The 17,996-nt window shown below is 38.8% G+C and overlaps 1 protein-coding gene across 1 annotated transcript in view; it reads right to left on the reverse strand.

The window, feature by feature from the left end:
* Positions 1 to 17,996, reverse strand: part of LOC100689896 (1-phosphatidylinositol 4,5-bisphosphate phosphodiesterase beta-1) — a 34,225-nt gene that overhangs the window by 14,763 nt on the left and 1,466 nt on the right. Inside the window, exons 2-15 of the mRNA XM_005473688.3 lie at positions 15,097 to 15,174; positions 13,257 to 13,325; positions 10,977 to 11,117; positions 10,803 to 10,882; positions 10,442 to 10,495; positions 9,732 to 9,807; positions 9,181 to 9,281; positions 7,580 to 7,743; positions 6,039 to 6,185; positions 4,797 to 4,954; positions 3,644 to 3,726; positions 3,466 to 3,550; positions 3,183 to 3,348; positions 1,856 to 1,911 (exon numbers count right to left, since the gene is read on the reverse strand). Coding sequence (XP_005473745.1) covers positions 1,856 to 1,911; positions 3,183 to 3,348; positions 3,466 to 3,550; positions 3,644 to 3,726; positions 4,797 to 4,954; positions 6,039 to 6,185; positions 7,580 to 7,743; positions 9,181 to 9,281; positions 9,732 to 9,807; positions 10,442 to 10,495; positions 10,803 to 10,882; positions 10,977 to 11,117; positions 13,257 to 13,325; positions 15,097 to 15,174 — 1,458 coding nt within the window. The remainder of the gene's footprint in view (positions 1 to 1,855; positions 1,912 to 3,182; positions 3,349 to 3,465; positions 3,551 to 3,643; positions 3,727 to 4,796; positions 4,955 to 6,038; positions 6,186 to 7,579; positions 7,744 to 9,180; positions 9,282 to 9,731; positions 9,808 to 10,441; positions 10,496 to 10,802; positions 10,883 to 10,976; positions 11,118 to 13,256; positions 13,326 to 15,096; positions 15,175 to 17,996) is intronic.

A 17,996-nucleotide genomic window follows, 5' to 3' on the forward strand; every position in this document is an offset into this window, starting at 1 on the left:
AAAGAGTGGCAGCAGCAACAGAATCTGGCAGCAAACACTAATACCAACACAACAATAAAAGTATACAGCAAAATGAATTCCATCAACTTTTTAAACACAAATACACAAACACTTGTGCACACACTCTAACCCGATCTCACGTCAGACCTGCTTTTCATTTCATTTTTTGTTTATCCTGTTACTTTTTGTTGTGCTTTTTTATTTGTTTTCAACCTTTCACTCTCGTCTGTGTAATGAATTCTGTCTTTCTGTCTCAACACCTAACACACTTGTCTGGTCTGTTTGATATCTCTTGCCACATTATGTCTCTTCTACTTTTATTCATTTACATTCATCATCATCTGAAACTTAAAGGGGAACTCTGACATCAAACGCATATCAAAGACTGTTTACAGCTCCTGGGGAGTAGTTTAAAACAAAGCAAAAAACACACACGTTATATAAAACCTCTGGTGGCTCTAAACAGAGTTGCATAAAATCTGATAAATGGCCTTAGGTGATTTCACTCAAGACAGCGAGTTTAAAAGTTAGAAAGAAGTGAGCTTACCAGATCTCTGAAGCCAGCTGATCACCTTTGCTCAAGGCTACATTAGCTTTTGATTCATGCAGAGCAATAAATTCCCCAGTAGCAAAGATGGAGGTAGAACAAAGTATATTTAGATAATGCTTCAAAATAACTGGCTAAATGCAGAGTGACAAAGCTTGCTTCCAGAAAAATTTTGTAAGTCCTGTAGATGGAAGCACCAGTGTGAAAGTCTCCTTGCATGTCTCATAAACAGGCTAGTTTGTTCAGTGTTTAGTGAGAGCGGTCTCTGCCTATGTAGCTATCCTTGGAAAAATCCCCAAAGCCATTGGTCGTCAAACCACGTCTTTACTAACATATATAGAGGTATCAAAGGTCCTCATTAGGGGAACTAAAGGGTACATTAGGGGTACTAAAACAATATCAGACAGGTGATTTTGTATTCTCTTTTGCAGTGAGGTGCCGTGTGTGCACAGCACGATCTCATCTTATATAAAAATTAATAATTACTGCAACAAAACCTTTTTGTGATGCCAAAGCTTGGAAGAAAGCACAATTAAAAAGGCTTTTAAATACATATTTAATGTCGTTAAATGGTTTGTTTTAATGGAAAGCAGGATGTTTTCCTAAATCTAATTCCTCTGTTCTGTACTTTGTTATAATTTAATGTAGATACACAGAAAGAATAAAGGCTGAGAGAGCAGCACTAAGAACTCATCACAGATTGGGCATTAACAGCAACAGATATGACTCTGGCTGGGATGAAGGTGGGTTGCAAAGGGGCTTGCAGATATGCAGAAATCGTGGGCAGGCTGAAGCAACTTCAGTTGCACTTTAGTATTTTTCCCAGCAGTTTGCAAACCTATGACATCACAATACAATGGCTAGTCAACTGCAGTGATTTTGTGGGAGCAACATTAGTATGATTCTCTAGCAAAACCAACATCCTGGTATCAGACACACTGTGTAACCCCAGTCAGATAAAATGATTGTAAAGTAATGCTACATCAGTGCAGTTACCTTATTAACAAAAACTGTGAAAACAGAGGAAAATGCACGAATGGTACAGATACGGAATAAACCACAAGAACAACTGGAGAGACAACAGCAAAAATAAAGCACAAGCAACAGCAAAAAAGAAAAAGAAAAAGCAAGTGTTCACAACAACCCACAACAACAACAATATTCAGGGTTCAGAACAAGATTAACAATGACAATGGCTTAAAGAATAAACAGCAAAACCATGAAAATAAACAGCACTTGTAAACATTAACGAATGGCGACAGCAGTGAGGGTGACCCTCTGTCAGCTCTGTTCGATGTCACCACTGACCTTTTTACCATCATCATCTTCATCATCATCATCTTCCTCACTCTCAGCTTCCATCTCTGTTAAAATTAAACAAGTCTTCATCATCTCTTCATCTCTTTGTCTTTTTTTTCCAGATATAAAAGGCCAGAATAACACAGTTATTCAGCTGACACAAGAACAGGATTTGCATTCTGCTTTTCAAGCAGAATGCAAATAAAATACCCTCACATAAATACTTCAGTTTAATGAGATGTGTCCTAAAGCTGCTGAAAAGAGCTAGAGACTGATAAAAGTATTCACTGGAGGAAACTTAGCCTGTGAACAGCTAATCAGGTGTGATTGATACAATCATCCAGGAATTACCCATTATCATGACTGTTTGGTAGCAATTTAGCATATGCCTAAGAGCAAGGATAACAGGTTTTCTCCTGAGCTGTACAATAAAATCTGTGCACAAATAAACTAACAGTAGATAATCATGCATAGCATCTGAGTAACACATGACAAAGTCAAATTTGTGCACCAAAGAGCAGAATATAAACCAAGCAGATAGCGGAAGGCGTGTAAACAGCCCTCTGCTTTAACTTCTCTGGTGCTGATTATTCAGCCCACTCAGGCAGTCGTTGTCTAAAGGGTCACGGCCACTGTATGAGCATGAATTTCAGTACAGATGCCGGTCTGATCTTCATGCACAGTTGTGCTCTCAATTGCTGTCCTGTTTTCAGAATCTGCATGTCAAACATGTCAATAAGGCTCCCTTATTTCCCTCTGCTCTGCTATTTAATTGCTGAAAAGAGCTTCAGACCTCATCTGGGATGTCCTGCTCATTAAGCATCCCTGATGAGGTGGAGTAGATAATACTTCAGGCCAAAGGATTTTAGAAAAAGTCATGATGGAAATTGTGGTTTAAAGAAATGTACTGTCCTCTGACAGTGACCTTTCAGAAAACTAAACACTACAAAATGATTTGGGGCAGTAATCACATTATTTTTCCTGGGTCTTTAAAACATAATCAAATTTCTCAGGGACAGTGCTGAAGCTCCAGCCACTGCGCCTTTTTCAAATGATGCTGATTACCCGATGACTCATGTTTGTGAGGACATACGTCTGCTGAATGTGAAAACACTTTGAAAGACACACAGAGAAAGCATTTTTTGGACATCTGATGCCCTTAAGTTACAGCCTGAATATGCCTGGGTTTTTAACATTTCTCCAGCCCCGTGCAGCTGTTGAAACCACAGAAGAATTTACTGTCTGTTGTATTTTTTCATACAAAGGCTGTCGCAGCTGAATACATTTCACTTGGATTTCTGGGCTGAAAAAAAGTCCTTTTGTCTTTGTGTCTTACCTCCTGTGTTGTTGCTAGGAGACACTGGTTCATTGCTCTGATTGGCAGGTTGGTCCGTCAGTCTCTTTGTGTCTGTGTTATTGGAAGGTTTGTGGGATTTCTTGTTCTTGATGAGAATTTTGCCCATCAGCTCCTGAGGACTGGGCAGAGGGACACCTGGCTCCAGCTGCAAATACACACAATAGACGAGAAAACAAAGACAGAAAAGAGAGAAATTAATTTAAACTGCAGTCTGATCACAAAATACACACTTTGAACACTTTCACGTGTCAGTATTTCTTACAGGGTATTTGTCCAGAGGGTCAATCAGCAGAGCTTCTCCAAAAATGGATCGACAGTATTCGGCCATTTTAGCCTGCTGCTTCAACCTGATAGATGGGTAAATGGAAAATTAGAGATATAAATAAAAAGATCTTATGATTCAATCAGGATATTACAGACATAAATAATGAGATTCTCACGAGTCCACGTGGTTTTCAAAAGACAGGATCACAGGGAAGGGTGAGGTCTTGAAGGCGCATTCTGCAATAGCTTCAATCACCTCCTAGAAAATGAAAGACAAAAACACATAGGTGGGTTGCAAAGTGGCTTGCAGATATTCAGAAACTCAAGGCAGGCTTTTGAGGGAAGACCTTACATATTTAAGTAAGACAGTGTTGTAATGCATCTATTACAACAGCATGGCTTCGTAGTAGAAGAGCCCTGTTAAACTGGCCATCCCACAGTCCAGACCATGAAACAAAAATTACAGAGTCAGGACTGTTGAACATCTAGAATCCTATGTGAGACAAAAGTCCAGCAATGGTCTGGACGTGTAGATTTCCAGTTTGTTGAGACATGATTCTGCCTCTTCTTACAATGGTACATTTTGTTAGTTTCATCATTTGACATGTTTTCTATGTTGTATTGTGAATAAGATATGGGGTGTTTGCAATGCTATAGTTATTGTGAATTCTTATGGCCATGATAATCATGTACACAAAAAGTACAACAATCCCTCAGAGAAAATGAATGTTTTTAGCCTGCTTTTAAAAGTTAATGGTTGAAACATTTTATGTATTCTAGCAATCAGGACCATTCAAAACAAACACAAGCTGGCCTCTTTAACAAGCAGAAGATCTAAGCCAGATGACTAAGAGGTTGTAATTAGCTCTTAAACAGTCCAGAATCATTGCAGATGGTTTGGCATTTTCATACAGCCACAAAAACAATGTGAGCAATCAAATTCAGAAGGTTTAATCCAGTTCTATTTATATTTCAACAGCACCAAGACCATTATTGCCCATGTTACAACATTATAGACAAAAAAACAATAACTGCCCTATGAGCAAATGCTTGGCGAGAGTGTGGAGAAAAAAAAATCCTTTAAACAGGAAGATGTCCAGCAAAAACTGCTTGAGGGAGGGGCAGCCATCTGCTATGGCTGCTTTTGGTGACTGGGAAGCAAAGAGAGAAAAGAAGAGCATATAGACCAAACAACCAAGAGGATTAAGACAAACCTTCTGGAGAGAAAACACAAAACTGTACCAAACATTTGCTTAAATGGCTTCCTAAATGTGCACTCTTAAGTTGCATGATAAGTCTGTGGCTGATTTCATTCACACTTAGACACACCTTAAAGGAGATTTCTGAGGTCATGGTGAATCCATGAGTGATGACAGGTTCCTCCTCAGCAGTCCGTCCTTTCCACACATCCAATTCCACACAGCGGCACCCGGCCAACAGAACTTGCCTGTACATTTCTACTGAGGAGCTCCCGGCCAGCTGGCCCGCTGAAACACAAGGACAAGAACAAATGATGCAAAACAAAGCTATAGATTTAAATAAAAAGCTACTTCCTGGAAGTATGTCTGTGTAGGCTCTCAGTCACTGAGGTCATGGTAGACTTGAGGACTTGAAAAGAAGGAAATGACTTCTTTTTGCTTTGTTAGAATGTTTCATCTCTCATCCAAGAGTCTTCTTTGGTTCTAAAACAACTCATGAAGCGTCCCAGGTATTTCAAAAATAGCAGGATTGCTGATCCCGAAGGTTGTTGGTCCACTATTTGTCATGTGAGTAGTCACATGAGCCAAGGTGTGAAATAATGCATGGATTATTAGAGTCACACCTTGTCTCCTTGTGTAATATACAACCAGTTCCATCAAATATTTTCCTTTTTTCTAACTGTTGGACAAGCAGGGAGTTTGCATGCTTATAGAAGCAGAAGAAGCAGGAGACACTTGAATCCCACCAGGCCACGATTCCAACCTCTCTTTTTAGGCCATCTCGTTTTAGACTCAGGTGCAACAGGCCTCGGGTCTGTGCATAATTTTGATGAAACTGAAAAATGTTATGTGCGTGTTAAGTCGCTTTGTGCCCCATTTCCTTTGTGTCTTCAATAATGCTCAGCCTATTTGGAAAAATCTGGATGAGATCTGCATTTGGCTCATTTACATGCCATTAAAGTGCTTTTGTTGCTGCAAATCCATACTTGTTGTTTAGCAGAGGTATTTTTCTGGGATGTTGTTTAGCTCAGTGTCACTCTGAAAAACTATAATGGCTCTCTTAGTAGAGCTGTGTGTTGCCCCGATACTCTGCTTTGTTGGCAGAATTAAACTGTCAACTTGAAGAAGACTTTGGATGTATTTGAGTCACAACTAATAAAAAAGTTTGGTAATTCACCTTTTCTCCTGTTTGCATCAGTTATGAACTGAACAGACAAATATTTTATTTTCTTCACACTCACACATTTAAATCAACTAATTTGTTCTCTCCCAAGAAGTTGCCGATGCCTATCAAAGAGATTGTATTTGGATCAGACCGGTGATGGAAAGTAATGGATTTATTGCTGAGCTTTTAGGACTTGTGCATGCGTACCTGTCAGGTAAGTATTATGCGATGAGTTGATGAAATAGTGCGATATCGGGAAGTTCATGTCTTCAGACTGATCCAGCTTGTCTGGTGGAATGACTCCATTCTCATCACTAGACAGATAACTGGAGAACGCCTGGAGGGAGATCTTGCCTAAAAATAATGTTCACACAAACAGAAAAGACAAAAAGTGAGAACCCCATTCCAACAAAAATCAGTTCAGGACAATAAAAACTGGCCACTTTGGCTCTTACTGCATTTAGGCGTAATCAAGAAAATCTAATGAAGTTGGGAAAGTGAATTTGAAAGTGGCATAGTGTTTGGTGGCACACAGGCTGGTATTTCAGAAGCTGCTACTCTTTTTTCCCACACAACCATCTCTAGTATTTACAGACAGAAAAAGAGAAAATAGCCAGTGAGTGTCAGCCCTCAGTGAAAAAAATGCTTTGTAAATGCCAGAGGTCAAAGGAGAATGACCGGACTGCTTTGAGCTGAAAGGAAAGCAGCAGAACTCAAATAACAGCTCGATATAACTACGGTACATCTCTGAATGCACAACATGTTGAACCTTGAAGCACATTGGCTACTGCAACAGAAAACCACACTGGGTGCCACTCCTGTCATCTAAGAAAAGGAAATGATGCTACAGTTCATACAGGCTCACCAAAAGTGGACAACAGAATATTGGAAAAACTTTACCAGGTCTGAGAAGTCTCAACTTCTGCTGTAATATTCCGATGACAGGGTTTGGAGAAGAAACCATTAAAAGATGGAATCATCTTGCCTTGTATCAACAGCTGCTGTCGGTGGTGTAATTGCGAGTGGGATATTTTCTTGGTACACTTTGATCCCTTTACTACTAAATTATCAACATTTAAATGCCAGACGAGTTTTGTTGCTGAACATGTCCATCCCTTTATGACCACAATGTGCCCATCTTCTGTCAGCTCACAAAGCTAATCATCTCAAACTGGTTTCGCCAACAAGACAATGAGTTTACTGTAATCAAATGGCCTCCATAGTCACCAGATTATCAGAGGACCTTTGGGAATGAATGCCATTTTTCTATAAAAGATCCTGTCATTTGGTGATGATAATGATGGAGCGCACAGTCTGACACGACTGTCCACAATGCTGTTTGGTGTTCAGATGGGCTGAGATCTGTAAATGTTAGCGTCATAGCATCATAGTCATACTCTTTAAACCCTTTAGTGACTTGTCGCCATCCTAGAATAAAGCTTCAGCTTTTTAATTTAAAATTTCTCAACCCTCCTCTATAAGTAATTTCTAATTTCTGATAAGGAAATATAATATAATATGAACATAATCATCATTTCTTATATAGCAGCACTGTTATCTTATAGGTGAAAAAAAATCAGTAGTTGATGTTTGATACAAAGTAGATACCTAAATTTCTTCTGGTAGGATCTACACAAATTACAGAGTTAGTATGTAGGCGGGTTAGAAAGGTAAAAGGTAAAAAGTCAAAAAAACAAACAAACAAACACATAAAACCTCCAGCAAAATCTGCTTGTCTAAGTGTGTACCTGTCTTCAGTTGTGCCTGGTCATGTTGATACCTCTCCATCGCAGTGTGCGTCTGTGCAGGACGAAGAGGTGGGTAGAGGATTTCATTGAGCCTTGGGTCTCTCTGCTTATTGTTGATGAACTCTGTCATCTGATCGACTGACAGCATCCCATCATTGGCTCCTCTGCAGAGCGGAGCAGAGTCAGGTTGAAAGCGAGAGCATTAGAGGATAAACCTTCTCAGAAATTTGTATGCTGTTTGTGTATTTTTGTGGAACCACTGCTGGAGTGCTGCTTAACCTCATATTCTTGAAAAACAGATTTTAAATGGGAAGAGTGCTATTGTATTGGTTTTATCAATTGATTAAATCAATTAAGCTAAATCAATTTATAATGGTTTAGGAAGTCTGTAGAAACTGGAATACGTCAACATGTTTTGTTGTGTGATGAGAAACCACTAGAACAAATGTACAAGTGGTATGCTGCATAACTCTGCCAGTTCTCACATTGTACAGATTTATCTACTGCTTTCCAAAGCTAGAAAAAAATCCAGATACAGAGAACTACTAGTACAAGTACATGTGTAGTACAAGTACTACAAAAAGTATTGCTAAACATTTAAATTATTTTATTATTATCATTCTTTATTGATTCCAGTTTCTTCGATGCAAAAATGCCCTGTGATAATATTTGAGAACAACTAGATGATACACCTCAATTTCTTTTAATATCAAGTTGTTATTCCAAGTGTGACAATATGATGTGAAATTTCAGAATTTGAGATCTCCCAATGGTTAAGGTTTCAGTCACACAGGCCTAGAGACCTGTTGGCACTCATCTAGCAACCATGAGTCATGCGGGAAAAGTGTCTTTTCTGTGACTAGTAAGCGAGTGGTTGGTGGAGATTGCTGACAGTGTCTTGTGTGAAACTGGTAGTAAAGAGGCATATGATGATGCACTGAAAACCTGGTGATTGCTGCGGTCATTACTAGGCTACAAGTAGTTTGCATACATGTTTGCAGTTTCACTGCAGCTTGGAGAGAAAAAGGCAGAATGTCTATTTTGCAGAATAGACATTTTTTTCCTGGTGATCAGTGGTGGCCAGGGGGTTGTTGACTGGTCTTAAGGAGGTCTTAATCATCGTATCTTCCCAACTGCATATCAACTTGAAATAGAAAAAAATTGTGACGTATCGTCTTGTTGTTCAAGAAGTTATTACAAATAGATTCAGATTTAGACACCTTTCTGGTTCCAGGGACACAATTACATTCAAAAAATTCCAGGATCAGGATTTGGATGGGCTCCAGAAAGCTAATTACTTCTAACAAACTGGTCCCGTTGCATAACATCATTGGCAGAGAGGCTATATTAGTGTTAAGAATATGATTACTGCTGCAAAGCTAAAGATCAACCAGTTTCTTCAATCCCTGTCTGTCTCTACAAGTGGGACAGACGATGAATCATTATTCACGATTTTTCTGATATCAAAAAAATTGGCCTGAAGCAAATAACAACTTTTCATTTTGTAGAGTAGCTTCTTCATCTTTAATACATCTATTAGCTGAGTAGAGGTCAGTGGCTGCAGCAAAAGCTCAAGCTCAAGTTATTTTCTGTTTACTTACTGCAGTTTGAAGATGTTCCCAAGCTCAGGGCGAGGGCACAGACTGTCCAAGAAGTTCCGGTAAACTTCAAGTGTTAAGTCTTCCAGTTTGATGCTGTCACCCTGTCAAATACAAAGAACATGGGCATTAATTATTGATAATGCCAACTGCAAAACAAAGTTCAAAAACCTTTTTAAAATGCAACTTTCCCTCCAACATGTCTTCTTCAAAAACAACCTTTCTGTGCTCACAGGAATATTCAATGTGTGATTCATGTAAAATCAACACGAATCTGTTTTGAATTGGAAGTGGCTGCTTGAAAACTTGATGACCCAGATATCTGAGCTTATTTCACCCATCCATGCACTGTGAGTCATTCTGGACAAAACCAACAGACAAAAGCTTCAACAGCAAGCAGAAAACCGAGAAGAAAGGATAAAGAGAAAAAGAGAGAAAAAAACAAAAAACTTTGTGAGCCTAATATGTAGTTATCCATGAAAACAGAGCAGCTTTTCATGTGTCTCTTTCATTCCCTGCCACCTATAATAATACAAACTAACTGAAGTATTTACCCGTCCATAGGGCAGTTTGCAGCTCTCCAGGGCATTCTCGACTCTTTTTCTGTCCGATGAAAACAGCCGAACAATACTGAAACAGACAGTGGTGCAACAATATTATGAACATGCCACCAACCCAAAACCCATATTTTTACTTTCGGTAATAACCTCTACATATTCTTCTCTCCAACTAATGGGCCAACATTTACGGTGCTAATCCTCCATAACGGTTCTTGAAATGCAACTATTCTCCCGTGTACGCAATTTCACTTTGGCAAATCTCACCCTCTTCACTCGAGCCCAGTGCTTCGACTGTGCAAACTGTCAAACCGTGCGGGCTTTCTTAAAACTCTACTCCCTCGGCTTCTTAGATATCAGCTGACCTTAATTCTCCTCTCAGTTTGCTTCTAAAATACAGCTTCCTGTCATAACTGTATTATCCATCTCATGCTCTGGCAGTGGTTGATTACCAGGTCAGTGCTGAATTAAGCACCTTCATGAATCCTGTCCCTGTTTTTGCTTCCCCAAGTGCACATGGAATTAAGTTTATTTTTGGAAGCAAGGGACAGGAAAGAGCAAAGTTAAAGTTTGTGCGTGTCTCTGAAGATTTCGTCAGGCTAATTCCTCACGTTCCCAACCATATACTGTAACATGTGCCTCAAAGCGAATGCTTGTGCAGAACCACTGACTGAGGCTTGGGGGTCTAATAATTATTGGGAACTCACTTCTTGACAGGAATTCTCCCCTCTGCATTCGGCTGAAGAGTTAACTTGATGTACCTGAAACAGAAAAATTAGAGAAGGTGTCAGTTTCAAAGGGTGAAGTAGCAAAAGTGGTCGGGCAAATGGGTCAGTGGTGTGTGTGAATGAAGCATTTTGCAAAACCATTAAGATTAAAAGATTTGCAGAAAATAGGTTTCAAAAAGCTGTCAGGAAGCAGCAGGGATGATTAAGTTTATCACAAAGGACTCAGTATTTTTTTATTAACCTCCAAACCCCACAAATCCACATCTGTGCTTCCCTTTAAGGCATGTACTGTTTAATAAAACAAACAAGCGCGTGCAGTGATGAGTGTGTGCGTACTCACGCTTTCAGCAGACTCTGATCTCTGTTGAGATTGTGGCTCAGCAGGTTGGAAGACAGAGAAAACAGTTCCTCACACCACACCTACAAAAAAACGAAACACAAAAACAGTCACACGCTGCATCATCATTATCATCGCAATTAGTCATGGTCACGGTCGCTTTAATGAGCTCAGCACCTTGGCTTCGTCCTCCTGCGAAGCGATGAAGTTAAGCTGGTTGACGTTTACAAGGTCTGAAGCCGTAACCACGGTAACCATGCGGTTCTCCAGCCTACCAACCAGGTTTCCCACATCGAGCAGCTCCCGCAGCTTAGCCTCCTATTGGACGACACAGAGTGAAAGCTGTCAGCGGAATCAGAGCCACGAGGGAGGCATGCACTGTAGAGAGGAGACGGATGAAAGTGAGGGGAGCTGGAGGGATGCAGGGACGGCTGAGACCATTTGAGGCAGTTTATTTGCATCTATTTTTACCCAGTGTGACATGTTGTTTGTAACATACAGTGTGTTATATGTGTAAAGAGAGTGCAGACTGAACCTGATATTAAATCAGGTGATCAAACAGAGAAAGATGTTTTTGTAGAAAGTAAGGAAATAAAAATAATTTAATGTTTGTCACCTTCCTCAAGAGGGGCTCCACATTTTCTCCAGTTTTTCTGATTGAAGAGGGTATCGTCATCCCTCATGCAAGTCTTGAGTTTCCTCTTATTTTTTTGTATTTTTCTAGTAAAATGGGAAATAGGTACAGCAACTCATTGAAACTTATGGAAATATATATGGAAATATAAGGGAAAATCAGAGTCTGTACCATTCTAACGAGGCTGAAAGTCAACACTGGGTATACAAAGCAACCTCTGTTCTTCAGCGCAGCCTGAATTCTCCTAGGCAAATTTTCAAGTAGTCTTGAGGAATAGTTCTCTGGGGTTCTTGAAGGAGATTCCTCTTGTTCCAGTCAAGATGATACACAGTGTTTCAATAATGTTAAGGTACGGGCTCTGGAGAGGCCATTCCTACTATGTGCCATCTTACTGATAGTATTATGTTGTATGTTTTTCTGTCTAAGACTGAAAGTGTGTTTGTGAACACTGCTGCCAGATACTTTTTAGATGCAACTGTCTGGTTTGTGACTGAAATGCAGTCCCAGGACATGATGGGAAAAAATAAAAAAAATGTGAAAATACAAAGACTGGTCATGTATAATGGCTGGATGGGAAATAAGTAAGAAAGCAGCCAATAGCTGGAGAATTATTGCTCAAGGACATTTTAAAAAGTACTAAAAAGTCTGGCGCCTTGGAAGCAAAATGTAAGAAATGAGAGGCCAGTTTGGGAGACATCAGTATAGTCTTGAATTCTGTTAGTACCATGGTCTTGTGGGTTAAACCTTATGCTAAATAGTGCTGCCGCAGGTGTAGATTTCAGGAAAGCTGATTTTACATGTCCATCAGTGATATAAAGTGCATCATTCACATTTCCATAAAGAAGTTTGTTGCCTGGCGGCAAAGAGGTCCTGGGTTCAGATCCATCAACCAGACTGGTGCTTTTCTGTGTCCCTGTGTGGGTTCTCTCTGGGTACTCTGGCACCCCACTACATGCATTTTAACTGGTGAATCAAAATTGCCTGTAGGCTTCAAAGTAATTGTGAATGGTTGTCTGTCTCTTTGTGTTAGCCCTGTGATGGCAGGCGATCTGCCCAATGTGTGTATGCCATGAGGTGATGGCACACCAGCCATGTCTCCTATCGCGTATTTATTGAGGAAAGATCTGAAATCACTGATTTAAAAATTTTTTTTTCAAGGATTTCGGTTTGTTAAATGTTTTTGCGTTTTCTTTTTTGTTTCGGTTTAATGTTCAATCTTGTGATTATCCAGTTAAATTCCCTCCTCACATGGTGGCACATCATTTTCAGGATGACAAAGTAAAAGCAGGGGTAGAGGAGGACCAGGGGGAGGAGATTATTAGAGACTTATGAGGCAGTCACAGTAACAATCAAGGATTAAAATCATTAAGAAACCCAGTCAGGCAAATATTATGGCTGCCCTCGAACAAAATATATCAGATGCTTTGCTATTTATGAAAGCAAAGCACAAGTCTTCTATTGAAGTAGGAAGCAAAGCAATAAATATAACATAAACGATAGTAGGTAACAGAAATAAAATCTAAAGTATTTCATGGTAGTAAAGAAAAAAAACTAGAGGCAATAAAAAACATCAACTCATTATAAAAGCACGAATGCTGTAATGTCAGCTACGAGAACTAATGCAAAAGTTAAGTCGAATATTAAAAATTTAATGAATAAAACATCACATTCTGCTGCATAAGAGGAGCAACTGTTGGGTGAGAGGTCACTGGCTACAGAGATGCAGTAGGAGGATTGAAAATTGCAATGCAGGAAGGACACAGCATACATTTCACACGTGCAGGGTCAAGTAGAGGTGAATATAAGCAGAGAAATGACAGTACCTTGGGTGTTTTCGTGCTTCTGCCTGTTCTGACATCTTTTACCAGGGTCAGGTCCAACAGCTCTGTGTCCTAATGAAAACACACCCACACATGCAGCACAAACACACACACAGTCAGCTGTTATCTGGGAGCTAAAGGCCTCCTCCTGTTTCCTGTTGAGGATTTAAGCCCACCTGGAAAGAAAGTGTGCATGTATGTGTGCAATGGCATGCTGTCTTATATGCTTGCTTTTTGCATACCTCTTTAAAGGTATCCACCCAGCCTTTGGCTGTACATTGTATCTCTACAGTTCTTGTATATGAATACATAACCTTAACATTCACAAGCCTCTTGATTAACAAAGGTGAAAAAAAAAATAAAATAATAAATTCCAACATTCTTGTAATAAATACCATTGTCTATGAAAAATAAAAACAGCTAATCACTGAATGGCATACAGTTTGTGCTTCTCATGTATTTGCATACTTTCAGGTGACAAAGCTAACCTCTGGGTTTTTGAACATCTGAGTGGCCACTTATGATCGCAAGGCGATTGCACACATCACCTGGTGGGAGGCAATCTGTCTCCAAATAATCACGGTCCAACTCAGACTGACTCACTCTCAAACAGGTTGGGGAGGCTTTGCAAGTAATTGATGTCTAATTTATGAACACTGACAGTTTGCCAATGTGTTGCAACCAATCTGAATCAGTCTGTGCTGCTGAGTGCAACTTGTCTGCTGTTCATGTCTTTGCAGTAGCTGACTCGACTCAGCTGGTTGAAAAACTAGCTGTATTCTGGTTATATCCTGAAATAAAAGCAGGGATGCTGAGTGTTTATGCCATTCTGCAGTTAAATCACCATCTTGCAGCAACTACCTCATTATTTGTGGAGGCCTTTATTAATATTTGTTCAAATCTATGTGGTTCTGATTTGACTGACTTTGAATGTAAGTATTTACTGTACTTTTCTGTGCAATGCAAATTTCTGTGTATGTAGATCGCAACAGAGTTGCTATTTTCACTGCTTTATCACAATAAATCATCATATTATCACATAAAGTTTGCATGTAATTACCAACCTGTTGCTATTTAACTGTAAGCTAACTCAGACTTGTGTCTGACCAAGTCAGTGTAACTACCATTTGAAGACAGGAACTGGCTGTGAGTGCTCACAAACTTCAAAGCAACCATTTCAAAGGCAAGAAAACTGTAAAATCATTACACATGGTGGGAAGGGCTTTGCTATGATCTCCAACTGCAGCATTTAGTTTATCTTTTTCTCTGCATTCCAAAAACATAACTGGTTATTGTTAGCACAATGAACCTCAATGTTGTAAATATCTATGCACTTTATGTAGTACATAAAGGTCACAGACATGACTATGTGGAAGAAAGATATGTTAGCATCTTATAGCAAAACATAACATAGCATAGCATAGCATAACAAAAACAGATAGATCAGACTTGGTTATATTTTTGTGTATGTAAGATTAGAATAAAATAATAATAAAACTGTTTCACAGGTGCACAAAAAAGAAAATGATTCAGACAACATTTAATCAAACTCAAAATGGAAAATTAATTTAAAAAACCAATCTTCATTAGCAAATTCATTTAGACAAATGTGCATAAAATAAGAAGGTAATGAAACATTTAATGATTCATCTTTGATTCAGAATCTAGTCTGAAAAAAGTTCCAGTTTTAATGACTGTAGTACTTTGACCTGAATATTGATGAGTCACCAAATCAATTAATGTCACTTTTTTGAGGCATCAAGCTAAATTTGTTCCTCATCATTTAATATCTAGAGCCAGTCTAAGAGAATTATATCTACGACAGTTGATTTTTGTGCTTAACCTTGTTTTGGTCGGTCCAGTAGAGGTAAAACCCGTGTGGATCCACATGCAGAGTCACTGGAGTGACAGTGGACAAATCCTAGGGAGACAGGAGGCAGGTGGAGAGAATGAAATAATCATAAAACATCATAAAAACTCAAGAGAAAAATAATTCACGTATCTAATGCACTCATAAAAATGTTCTACTTTCTACTTGGTAGGGCGAGAAAATTATGTAAGAATACACTTGTCTGTGGTGGCATGAAGTGATAATGATTCATACTGTAAGTGTCCAGAATCTTATTTTACTACTCACTACAGCGTGACCTCTTTTAAACAGGGAACACTAAGCGATTTCATTTTCATGTTACAGAAGTTCTTTTCAGCTGTCATAACACTAACTATCTATCCATATTAACCCACCATGACAGTTCCTAATTGGCTCCAGGTGGATTCAGACGGAGCAGCTCTTCTGATGTGTTGCTGCTTGAAAAGTCATAGCATTTTATACACAGCAGGTGTCTCAGAGGACCGGTTACTGTGGCTAATTACTGGTTAAAAATAAAAGCACCTTGAAGCCTTGTGTAAATATCTGATATTGAATGGACAAAAATAATACTAAGTATTTTTTTATGGGGTTAAGCAGTTTGAATCCCAAAATTATTTGATAAACTGATGTTTTGGAGCTTGCAGCTGAATTGAAGATTCTTCAAGGGAGTGCAAAGATTTGTGACTATGTAAAGCTTTGAGTGTATACAGTTTAATAAATGTTTAATCAGAGTGGCTTCAATTGCTTTTCTGAAAAACAGAGATTGGGATTGGAGTGACTTTATTACAGGTACTGATGGAATCTTTTAACAGTTTTAGTTGCCATTAATCAAGCAAAAAGGTTCAAAAAATTTGATGTGACAGATAAAATATACCTTGAATTCAGCAACTTAAGCTGTACAAAATCAATAATACAATCAGTAGTAAGTGCTTCATGAATAACAGCAAAAAAGTCTAAATATTGAACAACACATACATGCCAGTGATGCCAGAAGAAGACAGCATGGCATCATATGCTCAGATCATATGTATGATCTGAGCAGAGTGAAGCACGATACCATGCAGCTCAACTCATCTGCTTAAACTAGCTCACAGGCTTTGCTTCTTCCTATTCCATACCAGCACGGATTGGACCCAGTTCTCTTCCCTTTCAAATTATTTGTTCTCATCGTCCTAGCACACTGAATCTTCCTAAAAGGGCACACACAAACAGAGACTATGGCATGCCAGTGCCTTCTCATCCCGGGGCTTGTAATGCTATATTTTATCGGATGCCTCTGTGCTATGCATAATGTGTCCTTTGTTGTTGGTACCTTGACACGGACTTGAAAACAATCTTGTCTGAGGTACTGGAATAAGATGTTCCAATACAATTTAATGTTACATCTAATTAATAGTGCTGTCCACCTTCTTGTAAGCTAAACCTTAATCGATTTGATGCTCAAACCCAACAACAGTGTTATCTGTGTGCAAAACAAGAGCAGGGAGGTGTGAAACAGTGACAGTTTCCCACTTCCAGCATGAATCTTTTGCATCCTTCACAGCTGCATACAGTGGTGAAGGCTTTAGCCTAACAAGGTTACTGGACTCAGTTACTGTGAATGGATATCAGGTTTGTAGCAGCAAAACTGCTTCCAAGAAACTGCTCAAGCTTTTTTGTTAATGTGTAAAAATTATTAACAGGAACAGTAGTCTATTCAGGTATTAGTTAAATTAAAACCATAAAAAATGTTTGGCACATAGGTTAAATGGGCTGCTGGCTTATAATATACACTGTCAGAAAAACAGTATATGGTTAGGGTTAGGAAAAGATTATAGGTATAACACACCCACTTGAAAACAGTAACTCAGTATTGAAAAAGGACATGTGGGCTAACTCGCGTATAAACGAGCCATATACCTGCCTTAAATGATGCCCCAGGGACAACTGGAAAGGTTAATGTAGTTTGGCAGCTTTTAGCCATGACAGGCAAAATATCCATTAGCAATGTAAAAGGGTATAGGCTACTGAAATAAACGAATCCCCTCTTTGAGGAAAGCAGCTGAAATCAATACCAACAGGAGCTAAGGACACTGATGACGATTCAGATTCCTTTGTTGTCATTCAGTCAATACATCACAAATGCATTGCTGAACAAACTTACAAGCACAAAAAAAATCACAATAAAAACAGAACTAGGTTAAAAAAAACCTGTCTTTTAACCATTGAACGATGGACAAAAAAAGAAATCATATGAAAAGGTAGGAAATATATTTTAGGGATACAAATGCAAAAAAGAGCCTGGAACATCCACTAGTGTCCAAAAGTCCACCACAAGGAAGGAATACCACCTAATAAACCAACTAATATCACCTTTTACAGTAACCAAATACATTAACTGAACCAACTCTAAATTAGTCACTGAACTCTAAAATTGGTCATATTTCTTCAGAATCTTTAGAAAAGAACATACGTTCTCCTCATACGTAAAAAGCTGTGAATTGTGAGTGAGAATAATAGAATTTATTGATTTAAGATTTAAGCTGGACTATTCCAGATGTCACAGGGGGAAAGGAAGGGTATACTCGTCAGTACTATAATTATAACTTGTCTCCAATCTCAGGTAAGAATTTTGCACCTTAATTTAATGGTGTAAAGTGATATAAAGGAGTACACAATAATTTAAATAAATAATTGTTTGCATGCATGAAAAATGACTAGCATTAAAACTCTTACTGACACTCAATGGTTTGTCTGTCACACATCAGCATCTACTTTCCATGTGGGACCACTATATTTCTATGGTACTTCTTTTTCTCTTTGTTTTCTTGATTGTATAGAAACCGTCTCCTAATACTGTTCAATAAAATCTGTCAAAGCTATACCTCTTACCT

Source organism: Oreochromis niloticus, linkage group LG13, assembly GCF_001858045.2.
Source record: "Oreochromis niloticus isolate F11D_XX linkage group LG13, O_niloticus_UMD_NMBU, whole genome shotgun sequence".
In the NCBI taxonomy this organism is placed as follows: domain Eukaryota; kingdom Metazoa; phylum Chordata; class Actinopteri; order Cichliformes; family Cichlidae; genus Oreochromis; species Oreochromis niloticus.